This window comes from Myotis myotis, unplaced genomic scaffold, assembly GCF_014108235.1.
Source record: "Myotis myotis isolate mMyoMyo1 unplaced genomic scaffold, mMyoMyo1.p scaffold_m19_p_12, whole genome shotgun sequence".
In the NCBI taxonomy this organism is placed as follows: Eukaryota; Metazoa; Chordata; class Mammalia; order Chiroptera; family Vespertilionidae; genus Myotis; species Myotis myotis.
In genome coordinates, this window is record NW_023416316.1 from 22,897,307 (window position 1) to 22,916,356 (window position 19,050).

General features: G+C 43.3%; 1 protein-coding gene across 2 annotated transcripts in view; it reads right to left on the bottom strand.

The window, feature by feature from the left end:
• PLPPR1 (phospholipid phosphatase related 1) overlaps positions 1-19,050 on the bottom strand; it is a 191,939-nt gene that overhangs the window by 34,367 nt on the left and 138,522 nt on the right. For both annotated transcript variants that reach the window (XM_036330185.1, XM_036330184.1), the window contains exon 3: positions 2,457-2,645. In XM_036330185.1, coding sequence (XP_036186078.1) covers positions 2,457-2,645 — 189 coding nt within the window. The remainder of the gene's footprint in view (positions 1-2,456; positions 2,646-19,050) is intronic.

A 19,050-nucleotide genomic window follows, 5' to 3' on the forward strand; every position in this document is an offset into this window, starting at 1 on the left:
TGCCGTGGTCCAGCAGAGCATTACAGCTCAGGTGTAAGGGGGCCACAGGTATATAAGAGGATGCAGGACCCACCAGGCTAAAAAGCCTCATGTCCTGTAGGAGCTGATACAGGCATAGCTTTCATGGACATGCCCCCAAATGGACATGCCAGTTTCTGGCGTCTCTGCCCTCGAACGTCAAAGCATGGTACCTCCTTGGCTAATTATAGTTCTCTGAGTCCAGAGGGATTCACCAATCAGGGCTTACTTTTGCCTAGTAACATAGAGCATTTTAGACATGTTTAAACATTTATTCTATTCTCTTTCTTTTTCTAGGGAAACAAAGCCAGAAAATTAAGAGAAGTTTAGATTATCTTGGAGAAGGGAAAAAGGTTTCCCTTCTATATTCAATTTTTAGCCTTTAAAAAATCTTAACAATAAATCACAAGCAGGTTTCATTGCTATGAAAGGTGTTTCAAAAACATGGCTGACCCATACTATATTTACACAATCCTATAATATTGTGTATTTAGCTAGTTCCAAGTTTTTTTTTAACTATTAAACTACTGCTGAGATGAAAATCCCTTTAGACAAATCTTTGTATTTCTTTAAAACTCTGATTATTTCCATAACATAAATTCAGAAAATGGAATTAATGATTGGTTCTGAAGTTTATAAAACTCTTAGTACATCTCTGACAAGCTGCTCTTCAGGAAGAAAAGATCACTTTACACTCTGACTAGAACTGAATAAAAGCATCCGCACCTTCAACAACACGGGCTATGTCTCTTTAAAACATTTGTCAATTTTCTATGGGAAAAGTGCTGTATTTTTAAATATTACGTTTCTTTAATAATCGGTGAGTTTAGAATTGTTTATATGCACACAGCCAACTCATGGTTTTGCTACTTGTCTATTCTTGTCCTCTCCCATTTTTACTTTGGGAAGTTCATCTTTTTAAGTATGAAGGATATTTACATTTGAGTCTTACATGCTGCAAACTTTTTTGCAGGTTTTATATACTTTTTCTTCTGATAGAAATGTTTATTTTTAGGTAGGCGAATCTCCCAGTCCTTTTCTATATGCTTGCATCGACAATCCTAAGTGAGATTGTTGTGACTATGGAGGGTGCTTTGTGGTTGGGTTTCCAGACAGGTTCTTTCTCCCTTGCTTCTAACCACTTAGTACATACATGCCAGACACCGAGCTAAGTCATGTTTATGTATCATCTGATTTAAGTCTTGAGACAACTCTATGAAAGAGTTGTCACATTACCCCCATTTTTTATGGGGGCGGGGGCAGGCAAAGAGTGACTTGCCCAAAGTCACACAGCCAGCATTTGGATCTAGGTGTCGGATTGCAAAACTGGTTGTATTAATCACTCTGACACATCATGTTTAATCAGTGCTGACCCTCACTCATCCCTACAGCAGTCTTATCAAAATGATTAAAATAATAAAGCATTATGATTCCTTATGTCTACATTACCTTTCAAAAGTTTATTCCTTTTCTCATCTTAAAGCAAGCAAAAATATGCATAGGAAACAATACTGGATCTGAATGCCTGAGCAATCAGTATATTCCTCAGTGCACCAGCAAGCATTTATATTACTGTCCAAAAAAGAAGGGAGAAGGAGAAGGCAGCTTGGGGAGGAGGCAGAGTTAGGAAAGCATTTATTGGAAGAAAATGGGGAAATGATCACTGAGATTACATCCCAGACAATCTGACTTTGTAGCATGTTTTGGCACAGAAATGTTTCTTTTAAAACCCTTGCCAAGTCATTTTTAAAATTAAAATGTCTAAGTGTTAAATCACTTTACCAGATAATCCAGATATGTGAGCTTTATGCTTTGAAACAGTCTCCCTAAAGGATTGTCTGGCCTTTGTTTTGGCCTCATGAGAGAAAGGAATGAAATAAATGAAGGTAAAGTTACAACTTAATTGAATGTGATGTAACGTGAACAGAACCAGAGCATCAAGAATGAATCAGAGCAAATATCAGGTCAAGCGATTGCTCTCATCTCTGGAAGTTCAATCAAAACATCAGGAGACACAGGCCCCGGGGATTCTACTCCACTCTGATCCAGAGGCTTTAGATCAACCCCAGCATTTGCATTCAAGACCTCTTCTTAATACACACCACTCACCGTATATTTTTTAAAGAGCACAGTAGCTGTCCTTCACACATTAGCCGACCATGCCTGTTGAGTTATCTCTCACACACACACACACACACACACACACACACACACATATTTAAATTCAGATACCAGAAAGCAAAAGCCACTTATAAAAGACAAGACCTATTTCAATGAGCTTTTATTGCAGAGTCCCACTGACTCTGTTTTGGCTGAAACAGGACACCCCTGATAAGGCTGCTGCTGAATGCCCAGGAAGGGAGGAAAGAGGAGAGAAGGCAGACAGAAATGTGGTTTAGCATCTGACGACAAAGCAGGGAGTCTATTTCTGTACTTACAATAGCAGTCGGGGTGGCAGCCAGCACACAATAGAGCACCAGAGGGGTGATGAAGCTTTCTTCCTCTGTCCCCGGGTAAGGCTTCATTAAGTCTCCGTCCTGGCAGAAGAATCCTTGGATGTGCACCTGAAAAGTGTCAGTGCATTCGAAGTAGTAGGCAAGCAGCACTGTCCCGGCCATGATGACAAGCTGAAAATACAGCATGGCCACACAGAGGCATTAGCAGGGCTTCGCAGCAGCGCTCGCCCCTCAGAGCACAGTCCCTCCATCACCCCGCAGCTTTCCTGGTATTGGTATTGGCGCGCGTGTGCGTGCCTGGCTCGGCATGCTCCGGGCTCTGCGAGTGTGTGCTCGCCTGTCTGCCTTGTAACATCTGTTATCTAAACCTTCCAGCAAATAACGCACAGCTCCCATCTGGGAGGCACAGCACAGCGAGGCGAGCAGGGGACCCAGCCTCTGTGGCCACCCTCTCAGAGGGTACGTGGGAGCCAAGGCAATGTTTCCATTCAGGACAGAGGTGAAAAGTCAAAGGGCAGTGGCAGAAGAATTGGCAAGATGTAGATGTGAGTGAGATCTGTTCATGAGAAGTTCCATAAACTGTGAGAGGTAGACTTACCTTATTATAAAATATTAGAGGCAGGGAAATCATGAATGAATGGCGAAAGAAGGAAGGAAGGAAGGAAGGAAGGAAGGAAGGAAGGCTACTACTTTCACTGGAAAACGGGAAAGATAAAAATGAGGTAAACAAAAGCAAAAACATACATATACACATACACATACATATGGTGTAAATTGTAAACGGACTTAATAGAAACTTTTAGGACATAGAATTGTCTTAACATCAAATATATTGAAATCAACAATAATGGTCATATGTCTAAATTTGAAATTTTGGATAGCTGCCTGACTAATTTAATCCTGAAAGCAGCATCCAGAGAGCATTGAACGAATGAGTGAATGAACCAATTAATTGCAGGGCATGACGTAAAGAACAGGAAAGCTTGGAGACTCAGGGTAGTAGAGGTAGGTGGGAACTTGGGCAGCCTATGGGACAGAACAGACCCATTGGCATGAGTACCCTTGCCCTTTGCTCCCCAATGAGTAGCCATGAACCCCTCCCTGTCATTTTCAAGCAATCTCAAACTGCCCAGAGAGTCCCCAGTGATGTCAGTTAGAGATACACAGATGCAAAAATAGAACAATTCAGTTCTCGATTTCTTTTCCATGGAATATTCTCTCGTGCCATATATTTAAAAAAAAAAGCTTATACATTTACTGCAGGGACAGAAACACCACATTGCTTCCACTTCCAGGCACAGAGAGGCCTGTCTGCCTTGCCGCACTGATGACACTGCACAATTAGCTATCAGCATCCTCTCTTCTTCCTCTCTGTCTGGGCCACGGTTCATCACTGTCTAGGTTTACACCACTGGTGCCAGCTGGCACACTTGCCATCTCTGTTGCCTTCTCCAGCCCCCTTTAGGGGGGATGCATGGGGGGAAGCCATAATGTTGGTGTCATATGAGCAGATGGTGAAGCCGTGCTGGACCCAAGAGCTGGTGGAAAGGTTGACGATGTCAGTGAGAAAGGAGCAGCTATGGCTGTGGGGTGGGGATGGGGGTGGAGGTGGGGGGGGATAATGAGGTGTAAGGAGCTTATGTACCAGGGATTGCCCTCAGCTGTCTCTTTCTAAGAACGACAATCCAATATACCCTGTATATGAAAATGCATTAATTCCTGATCATTCCACAAGGATTCAGAAGGCAGAATCCACCACTACTTGAAATCCAGCCTCTCAGGGTTGAGAGCACTGTGTTTCTACCCAGGATCTCTGCAGATCAGAGAAAAGTGAATGTCACAAACAGTCATAGCTGGGAAGGGCACAAAGCTGAGAGAAGAGGCTGAGATGATACGAGTGTTTTCCATCAGTCTGTAAAGTCTGGAGCAATTGCAGAGCACTCATTTATATGACCTGATAGAAGCTGAGAGAGCGGGGGAGAGGCAATGGTGGTATAGACTCATCTGAGTGAGTGTGAATGTGTGTGTGTGTGTGTGTGTGTGTGTGTGTGTGTGTGTGTGTGTGTAGTGTATAGTGTATCAGAGAGTGAGGGCAAAGACATAAGCCCAGGACTTACCCAAAATCAACCAACCAATCAGAAACTCCATAAAACTGAAGGTGTTGTCCACTATGTCCATTTGTAGAGGCCTGCTGCCCTGTGGGAGTAGGATATGCTAACAAGGACTTGGGCTGCTCAGCTTTTAAAGACGATATTGAGGGTTAGAGAAAGGATACACCAACTGTGTTCAATTTCTTCTCAGTTAAGTACCAAAGGAAGGTGGCCCTGGAAATCATTCCTGAGGGTAGCTGAATGTTCTCTTGGCCATGATGTGCCACGTTTAGCCATTATACTCTGATGACATAAGGAAGAATTAAGAAGGAAAATACCCCCATAATTTGGAGATGAAGGCCTAGCCTTTGGTCTCTGTTCTGCCACTGACTGGCTTTATAATCCTAGACATATAACTTTGGCTTTTCTGAGCCACAGTGGGGGGAAATACCCTAATGAGCATAACATAACATGGAAAGTGGAATTAAATAAGAAGACTTGGAGAAAGTCTTTGCGTAGCATATGATACATAAAGCATTATGTAATAGTACATATGTTATACAAGTACCTATAATCAATGAAAAAATTAACAAAAAAAGGCAGACCAATATAAGAGATGAATAGCCAAAAACAGTTCTGATGGAATAAATGCATACATTATTTGGATTTCCTTTAATTTATGAACATAGTTAGACCCATAGCCCAATTCTCCTTTAGGCCAAAGACTGGTGAATTTTTGCCTAGGTGAGTTTGAACCAAGTTAATCTTTAGTCTTCATTGTATTCTAATGCAGCGGTCGCCAACCGGTGGTCTGCAGACCACTGGTGGTCTGTGAGATCTCAAAGTTTGGCGACTGCTGTTTGGGGCAGAATTCTGAGCTGGCTCCCAAAATTTTTGCCCCAGGTGTACATGTTTGGTATAACCCTTCTTTCTGGGTGTCAGTAAGACCTATAAATATAATAGGATGTCACTCCCTTGATTATGTTACATTATATGACAAAGACTTAGGAATTGTGATGATGTAATTAAGGTTCCTAGTCAGTTAACTTTGAGTTCACGAAAAGGGAGATTATCATGGGTGGGCTTGACCTAATCCGCTGAAACCTTTAAGTGAAGTCAAAAGAGTCGAAGCATCAGAGACACTGAAGAAACAAACCACCAAACTGGAAAAGACCACATGGCCAGGAATGGCAGGCTGACTCCGGAGCTGAGGGTCTCGGTCCTATAGCTGCAAAGAACTGATTTCTGCACAACCAGTGAGCCTGGAAGAAGACCCTGAGCCTCAGGTGAGACACAGTCCCAGCTGACATTTTAACCTCCACCTAATAAGACACTGAGCAAAGAACCCAGTTAACTCACACCCAGACTCCTGACCCACAGAAACTGCAAGATATAAGGCTGTGTGGTTTTAAATGCCTATGTTTGTGGCAATCTGTTACATAGCACAGAACACTAATGTCAGCAGAGAGGCTCTCAGCGATCTCTATGAGCAGGTCAGTCTCAAAGGGCTGCTCTAATGGGGCAGCAGAATCGCAGCTCTTACGCTTTCCCTGAATCTCCTTCATTATGCAGTGATCCCGGAGGCGGCATTTCAACACCAGGATCCTCTTTTATTATTTTCCTCTGTGGTTCCCAAACTTGAAACATGTTTCTTTAGCAAGTTGCATTTGTTTACTTTAGAATAATTAACTTGATTTCTAATTTTAATGAAGTAATTATTTTTAAATTAAATGTAAGAGCAGGTATTCTGACCGGCATGAAATGAGCAGAGCAACCAAACCCCAAATCAAAGAAATCAGATATTTTGTTATTCCTTATAGGTTTAGCATGGGTAAATGTACATTTCACTTCTACTCAAGCTTTTTAAAAGACAGAAAATATCTCACTGGTCCTGGTAGTTGACATCATCTGAGATGTTCGTCCAGACTCTGATGTCCTCTGAGAATTACACATGAACCCACAGTCATGCTTCTACTGCAAGACTGATTCCCTGGCTGGCAGCCCACTTGAACTATGGCATGAGCTTCTCTCTCAAGAATCTGAAGTGAGATACACAGACCTTTATTTAAAAAAATATATATATCTTCAGAGAGGAAGGGGGAGAGAGATAGAAACATCAATGATGAGAGAGAATCATTGATTGGCTGCCCCACACTGGGGATTGAGTCTGCAACCTGGGCATATGCCCTGACCAGGAATTGAACTGTCACCTCCTGGTTCACAGGACAATTCCTCACCACTGAATCATGGCAGCTGGACAATTCACAGACATTTGTGTGTCTTTGTTGATCAGTTGAACTCAGGACTTACAAAGAACTACGAGCTGCCTAGTATGGCCATCTATACCTGGAACAGCTGTGAAAGCTAATGGACAGATACATAGAGAAAAAAATAAAGTGGACATGCAAAGTCAGGAGACCAGAAAGCCTGGGGAGAAAGAACAATCTTGGTTCTGGTGATTTTTCAGATTCTCATTTTAGTTTATGCGGAAGCCAGTCTATGCTTCTGGGATTCATAGGATTCACTTTTGTCCTTCTTTAAAAAATTCCTTTTTGGCTTCACATAATGCAATTGATTTTTGTTCTATGAATCTAAAGAGCCATATCCAAAACAACCTATGCTGTTCTTATAGGATATAGTCCTTTAGGGCTCTGGAACAACCTCTGCTCCAAATCCACACATACTCTTAGGTTCGACTTCTTTATAGGAATGAATCTAACTGGGCAAGCTAAGAATAACATGTGGGTGAGCTGAATGCCGGTCATTAGACACTGACACCAAAGGCATCACTTCCCTCTTGCAGAGGAAGGGGAGAAAAGTGAAGATGTGAGATCAGGGCCTTTGCTATATCACCCACTCCAGTCAAAAACACTAAAGAAAATCTTTGGGGCTTTAAAGCTGATGTTCTCCATCCACCTTCCCAGGCAGTGAAGGCTGAGGGTCACTGCAGGCGCTGAAGTCCTTGTTGAAGTCCCCGCTCCGGAGCCTCTCACAGCGGACAGGAGGGCGCGGCCTTTTCCTCATTTCCAGGTCCTTCTGACTGTGGCTGTGAGGTGAGCTGATTAACAGGCTGTGTGGATGCCTTTAAAAGCACATTTTGTGTCTCCTCAACTGTCACCTGAGAAAACATGCCTGGACCAGGATCGGTAACCAGGACCAAATGGCTGCTTCTCAGGGACCATTGACCTTCATGGATGTAGCCATAGATTTCTCTGAGGAGGAGAGGGAATACCTGGACCCAGCTCAGCAGAAATTGTACATGGATGTGATGTTGGAGAACTATAGCAACCTGGTCTCTGTGGCTATGTCACCTGAAGATACCCAGGCCTTTTTGCCAAAGCCCAGAATACAAGACTTATTCTCTGAAATAATACTGAGTACATATAATGGAAACACAAGTTATCAATAGAATGCACATTGGAAAAACTTTAAGCAAAAGTGGTATATTAATAATCATCTGAGAACTGAGTTTGCAGGGAACCATTATAAAAGTGGAAAAGTCTTTGACCAAATGTCCGATCACAATACGCATCAGGTTATTCCTATTGTGGAGAAGACACACAAGGGAAGTAAATGTGTCAAGTCTTGTCTGCAATCTTCAAATTACACTGAACAAGAGAATATTCATACTGGGGAGGAGGCTTACAAATGGAATGCGTGCAGTAGAGTCTTCAGTCAAATATTCAATCCAAATAAACTGCAAAAAATCTATACTGGAGAAAACCTTATAAATGAAAAGATTCTGGTAAAACATCTAATTGGCTCTCAGGTTGTACTCTAAATCAAATAATTCATCCTGGAGAGAGGCCTTACAAGTGTAAAGAATGTGGCAAAGCCTTTAGCCGGTCCTCAAACCTTACTATGCATCAGAGAGTTCATGGTGGAGAGAAGCCTTATCAAGGTAGAGAATGTGGGAAAACCTCAGTCAGTCCTCAAGCCTTAATTGACATCAGAGAGTTCATACTGGATAGACACCTTTTAAATGTAGAGATTGTGGTAAAGCATTCCTCCATCGTCCAAGTATTATTCGACATCAAAAAGTTCATACTGGAGACAAGCCTTACAAATGTAGAGAATGTGATAAAGCATTTAACCACTCTTCATCCCTTACTTATCATCAGAGAGTTCATACTGGAGAGAGGCCTTATAAATGTAGAGAATGTAGCAAAGTCTTTAGCAGGCCTCAACCCTTACTGCACATCAGAAAATTCATACTGGAGAGAAGCCTTATAAATGTAGAGAATGTGGCAAAGCTTTTAGGTGGACCTCAAACCTTACTTATCATCCAAGTGTTCATACTGGAGAGAAGCCTTATAAATGTAGAGCATGTGGCAAAGCCTTTACTGCCTCAGAATCCCTTACTTATCATCAGAGAGTTCCTACTGGAGAGAAGCCCCATAAATAAAGGCGGTGTGGCAAAGCCTTCCGGCATTCCTCAGGCTTTACTGACCTTCTGATAACACCTACTGGAGAGTAGCCACTGCATGTAGAGAATGTGACAAATCTTTTGGCAGCTTCCCAAACCTTACTGCATACCAGAGTGTTCATATTGGAGAGAAGCCTTATAAATGTAGAGGATATGGCAAAGACTTTAGCAAATCCTCAACCCTTACTGTACAGCAGAGAGTTCATACTTGAGATAAGTCTTACAGAAATGAGAAGTGTCATTAGTCCTTCAACAGTAGTGAGAACTTTGGGAATACCACAGAATTCTAACTGGGAAGAAGCCTTATGCATATGAAAAATGTAGAAAAGCCTTTAAAAGGCATTCTTGTATTACTGTGCACAAGAGACTTTATACTGAAGAGAAACCTTACAAATGTAGAGAATGTTGTAGAGCCTGTTTGCACAGCTGAAAATTTACTTAATATCAGAGATTTTTATAGTGGAGGAAAGCCTTGCACTGTACAAAATGTGAAAAAGTGTCTGGCTGGCATGGATCTGTGGTTTAGCTTCAACCTATGAACCAGGAGGTGCAATTCCTGGTAAGGGCACCCAGGTTGGGGACTTGATCCCCAGTGTGTGGCATGCAGGAGGCAGCCGACCAATGATTCTCTCTCATCATTGATGGTTCTATCACTCTTTCCCTCTCCCTTCCTCTCTGAAATCAATAAAAATGTATTTGTTTTAAAAGAAAGAAAGAAAGAAAGAAAAGAAAATCTTTGGAAATACAATTGCCCAAACATCCGGGATAGTTAGCCCTACTCTAGGGAATGACAGGTGTGATGTGTGCGATAGACTTATTATGTAAATAAGTAGGTGGGAGGGGGCGGGGCCCTTTGAGTGGGCATAGGGAGGAAAATCTCATTAATCTATAAGGCTGAGGCCTTCTCAATTTTTAAAAAGCCAGTTGAAGAAACTACACTTAAACTATAATTTCCAAAGGAAATGTAATTTTCTTGCCATCTTTAAAATTTCTTTCATTAATAATCAAAAGAGGTTTCCAGTAAAAGAGATATGGCTTTAATCAGCAGACATAGCCGCCGGGTGAGCAAACCTTGATAGCACAAGTGAATGCACAAGCCTAGTGTTTGAATCATCATGGCAGTTTTTGTTTTCTAACTGAGCACTGCACTGGCTTGGGGGAGGGTGGTTTGTCTTTCTGTGTAAAGAATGGCTTTCTAATTGGTCCTAACAAATCGTTTTGAGCCTTGTGCCTCCTCTGAAGAAAAAAAGAGAACTTCATTGTTACTTCCTTTGGCCTGTCCGTGTTATAATAATATCCACATTAAAAATCCTAATGTATGATGTTGCAAATAAAAGTAATTTACGACATTCTAATCCACTTAATCTTGGAGAAACAGGAGAGGATAGGATTTCAGCCCAACAAAAGAAATTTGCCTAGTCATTATGGCTCACTGGAATGGGATTGAGCTCAATGAGGCTCCATGGTATGTCTGATCCTGTACTTTTCTTATTTGGGGGTGGGGGCATGTAATGGGTTTTTCATCCCTAGGAATACTGTGGTATAGGACACTAGGTACAGATGCTGTAAAGAAGAATCCAGAGTGGATGCACACTGGCTTAGCCGAACACTGGAGTTCCTGAAATAGCTCTGGAAGTTCCCCTTGAGCACCTCTGCAGTGCGGTGAGATGTCTCCTCCGGTGCTTCTACAGCTCCCTGGCAAAACCTGCAGGACCCGAGCCCTCACAGTTTGCATCGCCATCTCTGATTTTCCTGTGTCTCCCTCCACCAAACTGTGAGGCCTGAAGGGAAAGTGTCCTTCATATCTGTAACTCCAGTTTAGCACAGGCACATAATAGATTTTCAAAACATATCAGTTGAATGAGTGGATGAGATTCTAGAATTCATTTTACTCACAGTAATTCTGGCATCTGTCCAACAAACATATAACCTGAAACTGCTTAAGACATCTTATTAGCATGTTGGCTAAAACTAAAGTTTTGAATATAAATCAACATGTTCTGAACAGTGATGTCTGGTATGCAAGATCTTAATAGGTGCTTTGAAAAGAAAGAGTTGTAATTATTTTGCTCTAAAAAATGAGGGATATTTTCATGGACCTACTGTTTCATGGTTTTAAATGGAATATATATAATATATAATATACATAATCTACACTAATAAAAGAGAAACATGATAATTGGCATACGACCGCTACCCTTTTCATTGGCTAATCAGCGAGATATGCAAATTAACTGTCAGCCAAGATGGCAGCCAGCAGCCAGGCAGCTTGAAACTAACATGAGGCTTGCTTGCCTCAGTGACGGAGGATCGTTGGAGGAAACCAACGTTCCCCGCCTGCAGCTGCAGGCCTCTGAGCGGGCAGTTTGCAGTTTAAGAAACATTGTCACAAATACCGCTGGACTTCAGCCAGCAGATTCGCAACATTGTAAGCAAAGGCCAGAAACCTACTTTCAGCCGCGGAGGCAGGCCTAAGAGCTGGAGCCAAGCCTCAAGGTAAAGCTGGCCCAGAATAAAAAAAAAAAAAGAAAAAAAGGAGCGGTTGGGAACTTCAGTCACCCACCAGCCTGAAAACAGCCCTCAGCCCCTCACCCATACTGGCCAGGCACCCCAGTGGGGATCCCCCACCCTGATCCAGGACACCCTTCAGGGCAAACCAGCCGGCCCCACCCATGCACCAGGCCTCTACCCTATATAATAAAAGGGTAATATGCCTCCTGGCACCGGGATCAGCGTGACAGGGGGCAGCACCCAAACCCCCTGATCGTCCTGCGGCTCTGTGTATGACAGGGGGCGGGGCCCCAACCCCCTGAGCAGCCCTGCTCTGTGCCTGATAGGGGGGAGCTCCCCAACACCGCCCCCCCCCCCCCCACGGGCCCTGCTCTGTGTGTGACGGGGTAGAGCCATAACCTCCCCATCGGCCCTGCCCTGAGTGTGAGAGTGGCGGCGCCCCAACCCCCTGATCGGCCCTGCTCTGTGGGTGATAGAGGGCGGTGCCCCAACCCCCTGATGGGCCCTGCTCTGTGTGTGACGGGGGCAGCGCCCCAACCCCCTGATTGGCCCTGCTCTGTGCGTGACAGGGGGTGGCGCCGCAACCTCCCCATCGACCCTGCCTTGAGTGTGACAGGGGACGGTGCCCCAACCCCCCAATTGGCCCTACCCTGAGCGTGACTGAGGGTGGCATCACAACCTCTCAATCTGCCCTGCTCTGTGCATGATGGGGCGGCGCCCCAACTCCCCAATCGACCCTGCTCTGAGCCCGACCAGGGCCTGCACCTAGGGATTGGGCCTGCCCTCTGCCACCCGGGAGCAGGCCTAAGCCAGCAGGTCGTTATCTCCCGAGGGGTCCCAGACTGCGAGAGGGCACAGGCCGGGCTGAGGGACGCCCCCCTCCCCCCCCCGAGTGCACAAATTTTTGTGCACCAGGCCTCTAGTATATATATAAAATCAGTTGCTATTAAGTATTACAATCACACTGTTATCTCTTAAATGAAAATTATGGAGACTTCCTATTTGTTATTTACAACATGAATCCTCTTCTCATCATGAGTCTTTAAATTACAGATCTATTTGGGGGGAAAACAAGCACTATAAATGATTTTATGACTCTAAATGAGAATAAAATATATAAAAAACACTGAATATTCTACATGCTGTGTAGAACAAATGTTAATGATTCAAACAAAAACCCCAGCAACACTAAAAAGAACAAGGTAGAGCTTCCTGTTTCTTTTAAAATAATTTTCGACAGAAGTACTTAAGATACCATTTTCATTTCCCTACCAGAAAGCAACATGATTCTTCTTTCTCCAAATGCCTTGCTAAGTTTCTTGGGAATTAGGCAAATGAGAAGAAAAGGAAAAACATTTTTCCAAATCAACCAGTTTGTTCTTCTTTCTAATTAAAACAGGTAAATCTCAATGTTGCACAAGATTTAGATGTTCTCATTTTCCTTTAAAAATTACCAGGTAGGGACTTTCCATATGTTCCTTAAAATTACTGGTTAAGTTGCCTCTGTAATAGTGCCTCTCCCAAACACACTGTGCTGCATAAATGAACACAGACCCGATGCTCACTCACACTCCTGGAGATTGTGTGATCACAGGTGCTCAGGCCTGCACCTGCTTCGCTCCGGCTGCATCTAAGCAAAGTCAGTTATCCTACTGAAAGCAATTTCGTGAGCATCTAGGTTCATTTCACTTGTCAGGCTTCGCTCTGTGGGAGTAACATTTTGCATCGATGGAAATGTTCTTTGTCTGTACTCTCAATATGGTAGCTACTAGCCATGTGTGGCTACCAAGCCCTTGAAACGTGGCTACTGAAACTGAAGAACAGACTTTTAAATCTTATTTTATCTTAATTTATTTAAAATCATATAGCCACACATGTCTAGTGGCTTCCTATGAGACAGGACATGATGACTTCATTAGCAGGGTTGTACCATGAACCAAACATAAATTTGAACCTTTTAAAAAATTATAAAACACTCTAATCAGAATTAAATCACTAGAGATGAATTATTATTAACATGTAGTATCTATTTATTTTTCTAGGCTTTTTCCTCCCCATATGAACACACACAATCATAGGTAGATTTTAAGATGTATAAACCAGAATTACACTGCACATGTTGCTCCATAGCTTGCATATTTTGATTATCTTCCTATGTTAGTAAATAGAGAGCTTTACAGTTACATGAGTTAATATATCCCCCCCCCCTTTTTTTTTTGCTAAGCCAGTCTCATTTTTGTTATTTCCCGTCAAGGAAACTGACACAGATGTGTTCAGGGACCAGCTTCACCTTTAGGGGTAGCATGCTGGGTGTACCAAGGGCTCCTTCTCAGGATGAGATATGACAAGGAGGTGCAAACCCAAAAGCGGAGAGCTGTGCATGCAGGCAGAAGTCCTTAACATTATTTATACTCAAGAGGAAACAACTGAAGGGTTTTGGGCAGGGAAGTGACACCTTCACACCTGTCACTGGACAGGGCGACCTTGGCAGTAACCCATGTTAGCGTGCAGCAGAGTCCCTTGTCAGAGAAATCAGAGTTGGTGGAAAGGTCTGTTTACAGGTCAGTTACCAGGGACTCGGCATATCACTGATCCTGCTGGGCCATGGCATTTCCGGAGCAAGCTCACAAAATCCCGCTTAGTTCTCTCACCACAGAGAGGAAGTAAAATACCGTGTAAGGTTAGTTTTCGACTACTATTATGAAGATGTAAAGAAATTCATTAATTGAGCTTTTATTGATAAACTATGCCAGGCATTAGAGAAACAGCAGTGCACAAAGTGAAGTCTCTGTCACATGGGGAGGCCGTAAAAAAGGGTACATTTGGGATGGGGAAAATAAGATGTTTAATTTTGAACATACACACTTTGAGATGCCTCGTAGACATCCAAGTGAAATGTCCAGGAGGCAGTCAGATAAGCAGGTAGAGACACATTTTGGGAGTCATCAGCGTATATGATCACCTAGAAGTGAGCAGACAGAGAGAAAGGAGGAGTCAAAGAAATGAGATGACTGAGCAAAGGAGACAGAGTTGGAGAAAAAGTAATAGTGAGCCATGAACTAGATTCTTCAAAGAATGAGGGAGGGAGTGGTCCAGAACTTTGTATAACTGCACCAAGGAGGCAGAGTGACTGGTACCAATTGATGGCATGAGTTTCCAAGCCTGGTGGTTTTTAAGGTGAATAGGGCAATTGTCTAGAAGTGATGAGAAGCAAGGACACCCACCTTGTCTCCCAGGCCAATAGCACAAGGGTGTGAGGAAATAAAACATAGGCACTGGGAGAGCTCTAGGGAGCTATGTAATTGCTAAAGCCAAGCTCATAGTAAGAAGAGGAAGGAACTGTTCAGACAAGGTTACAAAGACAAGGGACTCTAGTGATGACAGACTTGTGAGTTGTGGAGTGCACAGGTAGGTGGGAGATGGAGTCAATTAGAGATGGTGTTGTGTGGGCACAAGAGGCCACAGGGTGAGAGATTGCCTGGAGTCCTTGGTTTCTAATTGTGGTGAATATAGACAGGAATGAAGGACATAACAGAATTAGCCCCTGTATTTTTTGAGGCAGATCAGTGGGGATGCATTGAGAAGGAAGGAAGAGACAGAAAGCCCTTCTGTGTTGTGAATTAAAAAACAATAAACCTTTGAGTGCTAATGCAGGAATGTGATCACTTAACAAATGATTTCATCGTAAAATGTGTTTTCTAAGTTGTGGCAGTGTAGCACGAGCATCTCTAGGCAGCATGGACTCAACCCTTATCACAACAAGTGTGTGTTGAATATCTGTACTGTACTGGGCCTGGGAGAGGATGAAAAGAAAGGAAGGAAGTCATCTCTAGGAAACGTGTGTCCTTCATTGCAGCTGTGCCTCTTGCCTAGCAGGTGACAAGAAGAGACTTGGCAGTTTCAAACCTTTTGTTGTTCGTTGGGATTCCAGGAGGCGCAGCTCCTCCTTTGTCTCCGGGGCATACCACTTGTCCACTTTTCCTAGTGCTCCTATGTTGGATAGCTGTAGCTTAGAAATGCCTGCACCATTTTATAACAGGCACCCAATAAACGATCAGATGACATGCATACAGGACTGACATCTTCATTGTTCAAAAATGTGGAGGACCTAAACCCATCTGCCACACCCAACTAGGCTTCCTGTTCCCTGTGTTTTCTTTAAAGAAATGAGAAAAAAATAGTAGTTTTAAGTCAACAGAACTAGAATGATCAAAACATGCCAAACATGCCATGCTCCTTCATCCATAATTATGAAAGACAGCAGTAATTCTTGGGGTTCTTTCCTGATGAAGCCAGTTGGGTCTTCCAATCTCTTTCCACATGGTACTCCAGCCATTACAATTGATTAGAACTAGGCCACCTCTGATGACAAGGAGCACCACCTGTTCAGACACATAAAATGGGTCCTGAAATGGAATATCACAAGGTTTTTAGTAGATGTTGGAGGCATTTCTGTGCTCCTTCAAAGTACTTCATGTTCCTGCAACAAGAAAACTAGTTCCAAAGTATCCTCTCCAGAGGAGAGGGCACAAGAGGCAACCTAGCATGGGGGGTGGCCAGTTGTTTGCTCATCAATGATGGTTTATTTTAATGTTGGAGGAAGCCAGTAGCTTCAGTTAAGATGGCTATCTCCTGCCCCAGGGATGGCCCCAATTCTGGCATCTGATATTGTTGCTGTATCACGGAGTTTGGCATGAAAAGTGATGCAAACATGGTGATTCTACTAAATTTAGAGCATTGAATGGAGCAAAGATGTTCTCCCCTCTAATCTTAGGCTAAGGTGTCCGCCAACGTATTTCGTTAGGAAGATGTTATTATACACCATCCCCCCACCCCCGCCCCACTAACAATCCTAAGACTGTGTCTCAATTTGAGTCTCTGCTTGGGAGAGGCTTTCTTTTTTTCTTTTATTTTAAAAATATATTTTATTGATTTTTTACAGAGAGGAAGGGAGAAGGATAGAGAGTTAGAAACATCAATGAGAGAGAAACATCAATCAGCTGCCTCCTGCACACCTTCTCCTGGGGATGTGCCTGCAACCGAGGTACATGCCCTTGACCGGAATCAAACCTGAGATTTTTCAGTCTGCAGGCCAATGCTCTATCCACTGAGCCAAACCGGTTAGGGTGGGAGAGGCTTTCTTTACCTTGTCTTTGAGAGGAATGTCTAGCCATGAACATAAACTCAGAGCTTGGAGTCATCTGAACAGTTCCATTTAGAGAAGCAGATACTGAAAAGATACAGCATTTTTGTTCTTATGTTCTCTCTAAATTGAACTGAGATAAGAACAGGAATTAAGCTGCTTAGAAATCTGAATTAGGGGGACAATTATTCTAATACCCAATGATAGGGGAAAGGCTCCCAGAGTGCATAATCTCCCGATTCTGATGAAAAATTGTCACTCTCTGGCTATCTATGCTTGACTGGAGGTTCTGCAAAGTCATCTAAGCCTCCTTTTCTTGCTGTTATTCTCTCAGATTGATATTTGTTCCTTTTCAAATGATTGTTCCATTTTAAAACATTCTGAACAAGGCACAATGCATAATCTGTATCATTTAGCACTCCAAATACTCTGCCATTATGCCAGGGTTCTTATGGCTGAGCATGCCTTGTCAATGGAAATTTATTCAATGAAATGTGAAATTACTTTAGAAGATACATTTAGAGCATTCGCTCTAGCCAGGCATGTTGAGCTGAAACGGTTCAGGGATTTAGTTACATATTAGGAAGTTAATAATTGTTTATCATTGGGTACCTTGTCATTCTTGACTGCTGCCTCTGCCTTTTGATCTGTCACATGGCCTCAGAGGGTAGAAAGTCCAGTGTGTGAAAGTTCATTTCAATGGTGTCTTTACATTCTCATGACATTTTTTTTAAAATATATTTTATTGATTTTTCACAGAGAGGAAGGGAGAGAGATAGAGTTAGAAACATCAATGAGAGAGAAACATCGATCAGCTGCCTCTTGCACATCCCCCACCGGGGATGTGCCCACAACCCAGGCACATGCCCCTGACCGGAATCGAACCCGGGACCTCTCAGTCCACAGGCTGACGCTCTATCCACTGAGCCAAACCGGTTTCGGCTTCATGACATTTTTGATGTCAGAACCAGAGTGTGTAGTCAAGGTACTGGTCTGAGCTTTGCCAACTGTCCCCTTCCAACCTGCATCATCACCATCATAGAGTCTCCAAAAGTAGGTTCTGATGACTATTAGTATTGCTGTATGAGCTAAGCCAGGTTTAGCCAAACCCATTCCCAGGCAATGGCTCCCTTGTTTCCTATGAAGGAGGACAGCAACTCTATTCCCTTGGAATCAGAAAAAAAAATATGTTTAGTTGGATATATTCAAGAGGAGGTTATATTCACTTAGCAAGTTCAAGGACTCAGAGGTGTTGGAGAGGGAATCTATAATAATAAAAGCGTAATATGCTAATTAGACTGGATATCCTTCTGGACGACCTTCCAGATGAAGCCCGGGTCCCGGGTGCCAGCCAGCAGCCAGAGGGAAGCTCAGGTTCCGGGTGCCAGATGGGAGCCAGTGCCGGCAGTTGGGGGAAGGAAGACCTATTCTTGCATGAATTTCGTGCATCAGGCCTCTAGTAATAATAGTAATCATGCAACTTCAATTCCTAAAAAGATTACAATGAGTACCCTAAGTCTGAAAGATATATCCTTCCACCTGGGAGCCTATAAAAAATCAGTGTCCTGGACCAAGAGGTCCCCAGGGATGGTGCATACAGCAGAGCCATTATGTTCCCGAAGCCTGGTGTGTGGTGGGTGCTCCATGAGGGCTTGTTCAGTAAATGAATAAAAGCCAGACTAGGATTCAAGATCCAGATGCTAGCCAGATGGGTGCCAATACCCACAGACCACTGCTCCTACAGCCCACGTTCTCTCAAGCGCCTCAGGACAACCATTAATAACAAGGAATGCTCTGTAAATTGCCATGTAGTAAATCTAAACCCCATTAGAAACCAAAAACACTTTTCCTCCTAAATATCTCTTTAGAGTCCCTTCCAGTCTTTATTATGGTTGTAAAAATCCTCTTCTCTGACATTACAGGTGAAGAACAGGTTGATGTAAGCACCCAGTGACATTATCTAGAAGGCCGAGGCAGGAGGAGTGAGAGGAAGCTGGAGTTGCTTTTGTGTTGCTTATTTTCTGTGTGTTCCTCTCTTTTTGAAGAATCTCCTCTGGAGGCCAGATTTCTGAATCTAGTTGTGTAAAGGGTTTGGCTCCAGGTGACATATTACTGGGGTCTCCCTCCTTCTGGGAGGTGCTGCCCATGGTTCAGGGAACAGCATTGATGTTGGGAGAATCCTTGTCACTGCAGCAAAAACCTCATTGGATGTGACTACAAGCAGAGGTATAAAAAGCATCTGTGTGTTCCCATTTGCTCTTGCACCTCTGCTTTCACCAGGAGAACATGCCTGGTTAGCTTGCTAGAGGGCGCCATTAGATATATGGAGGAGAGTCAAGTCACCCCAGGTGACAGCCAATTAACCCACAGAGATATGTGAGCCCCAGGCAATAACTGGTCAACTCT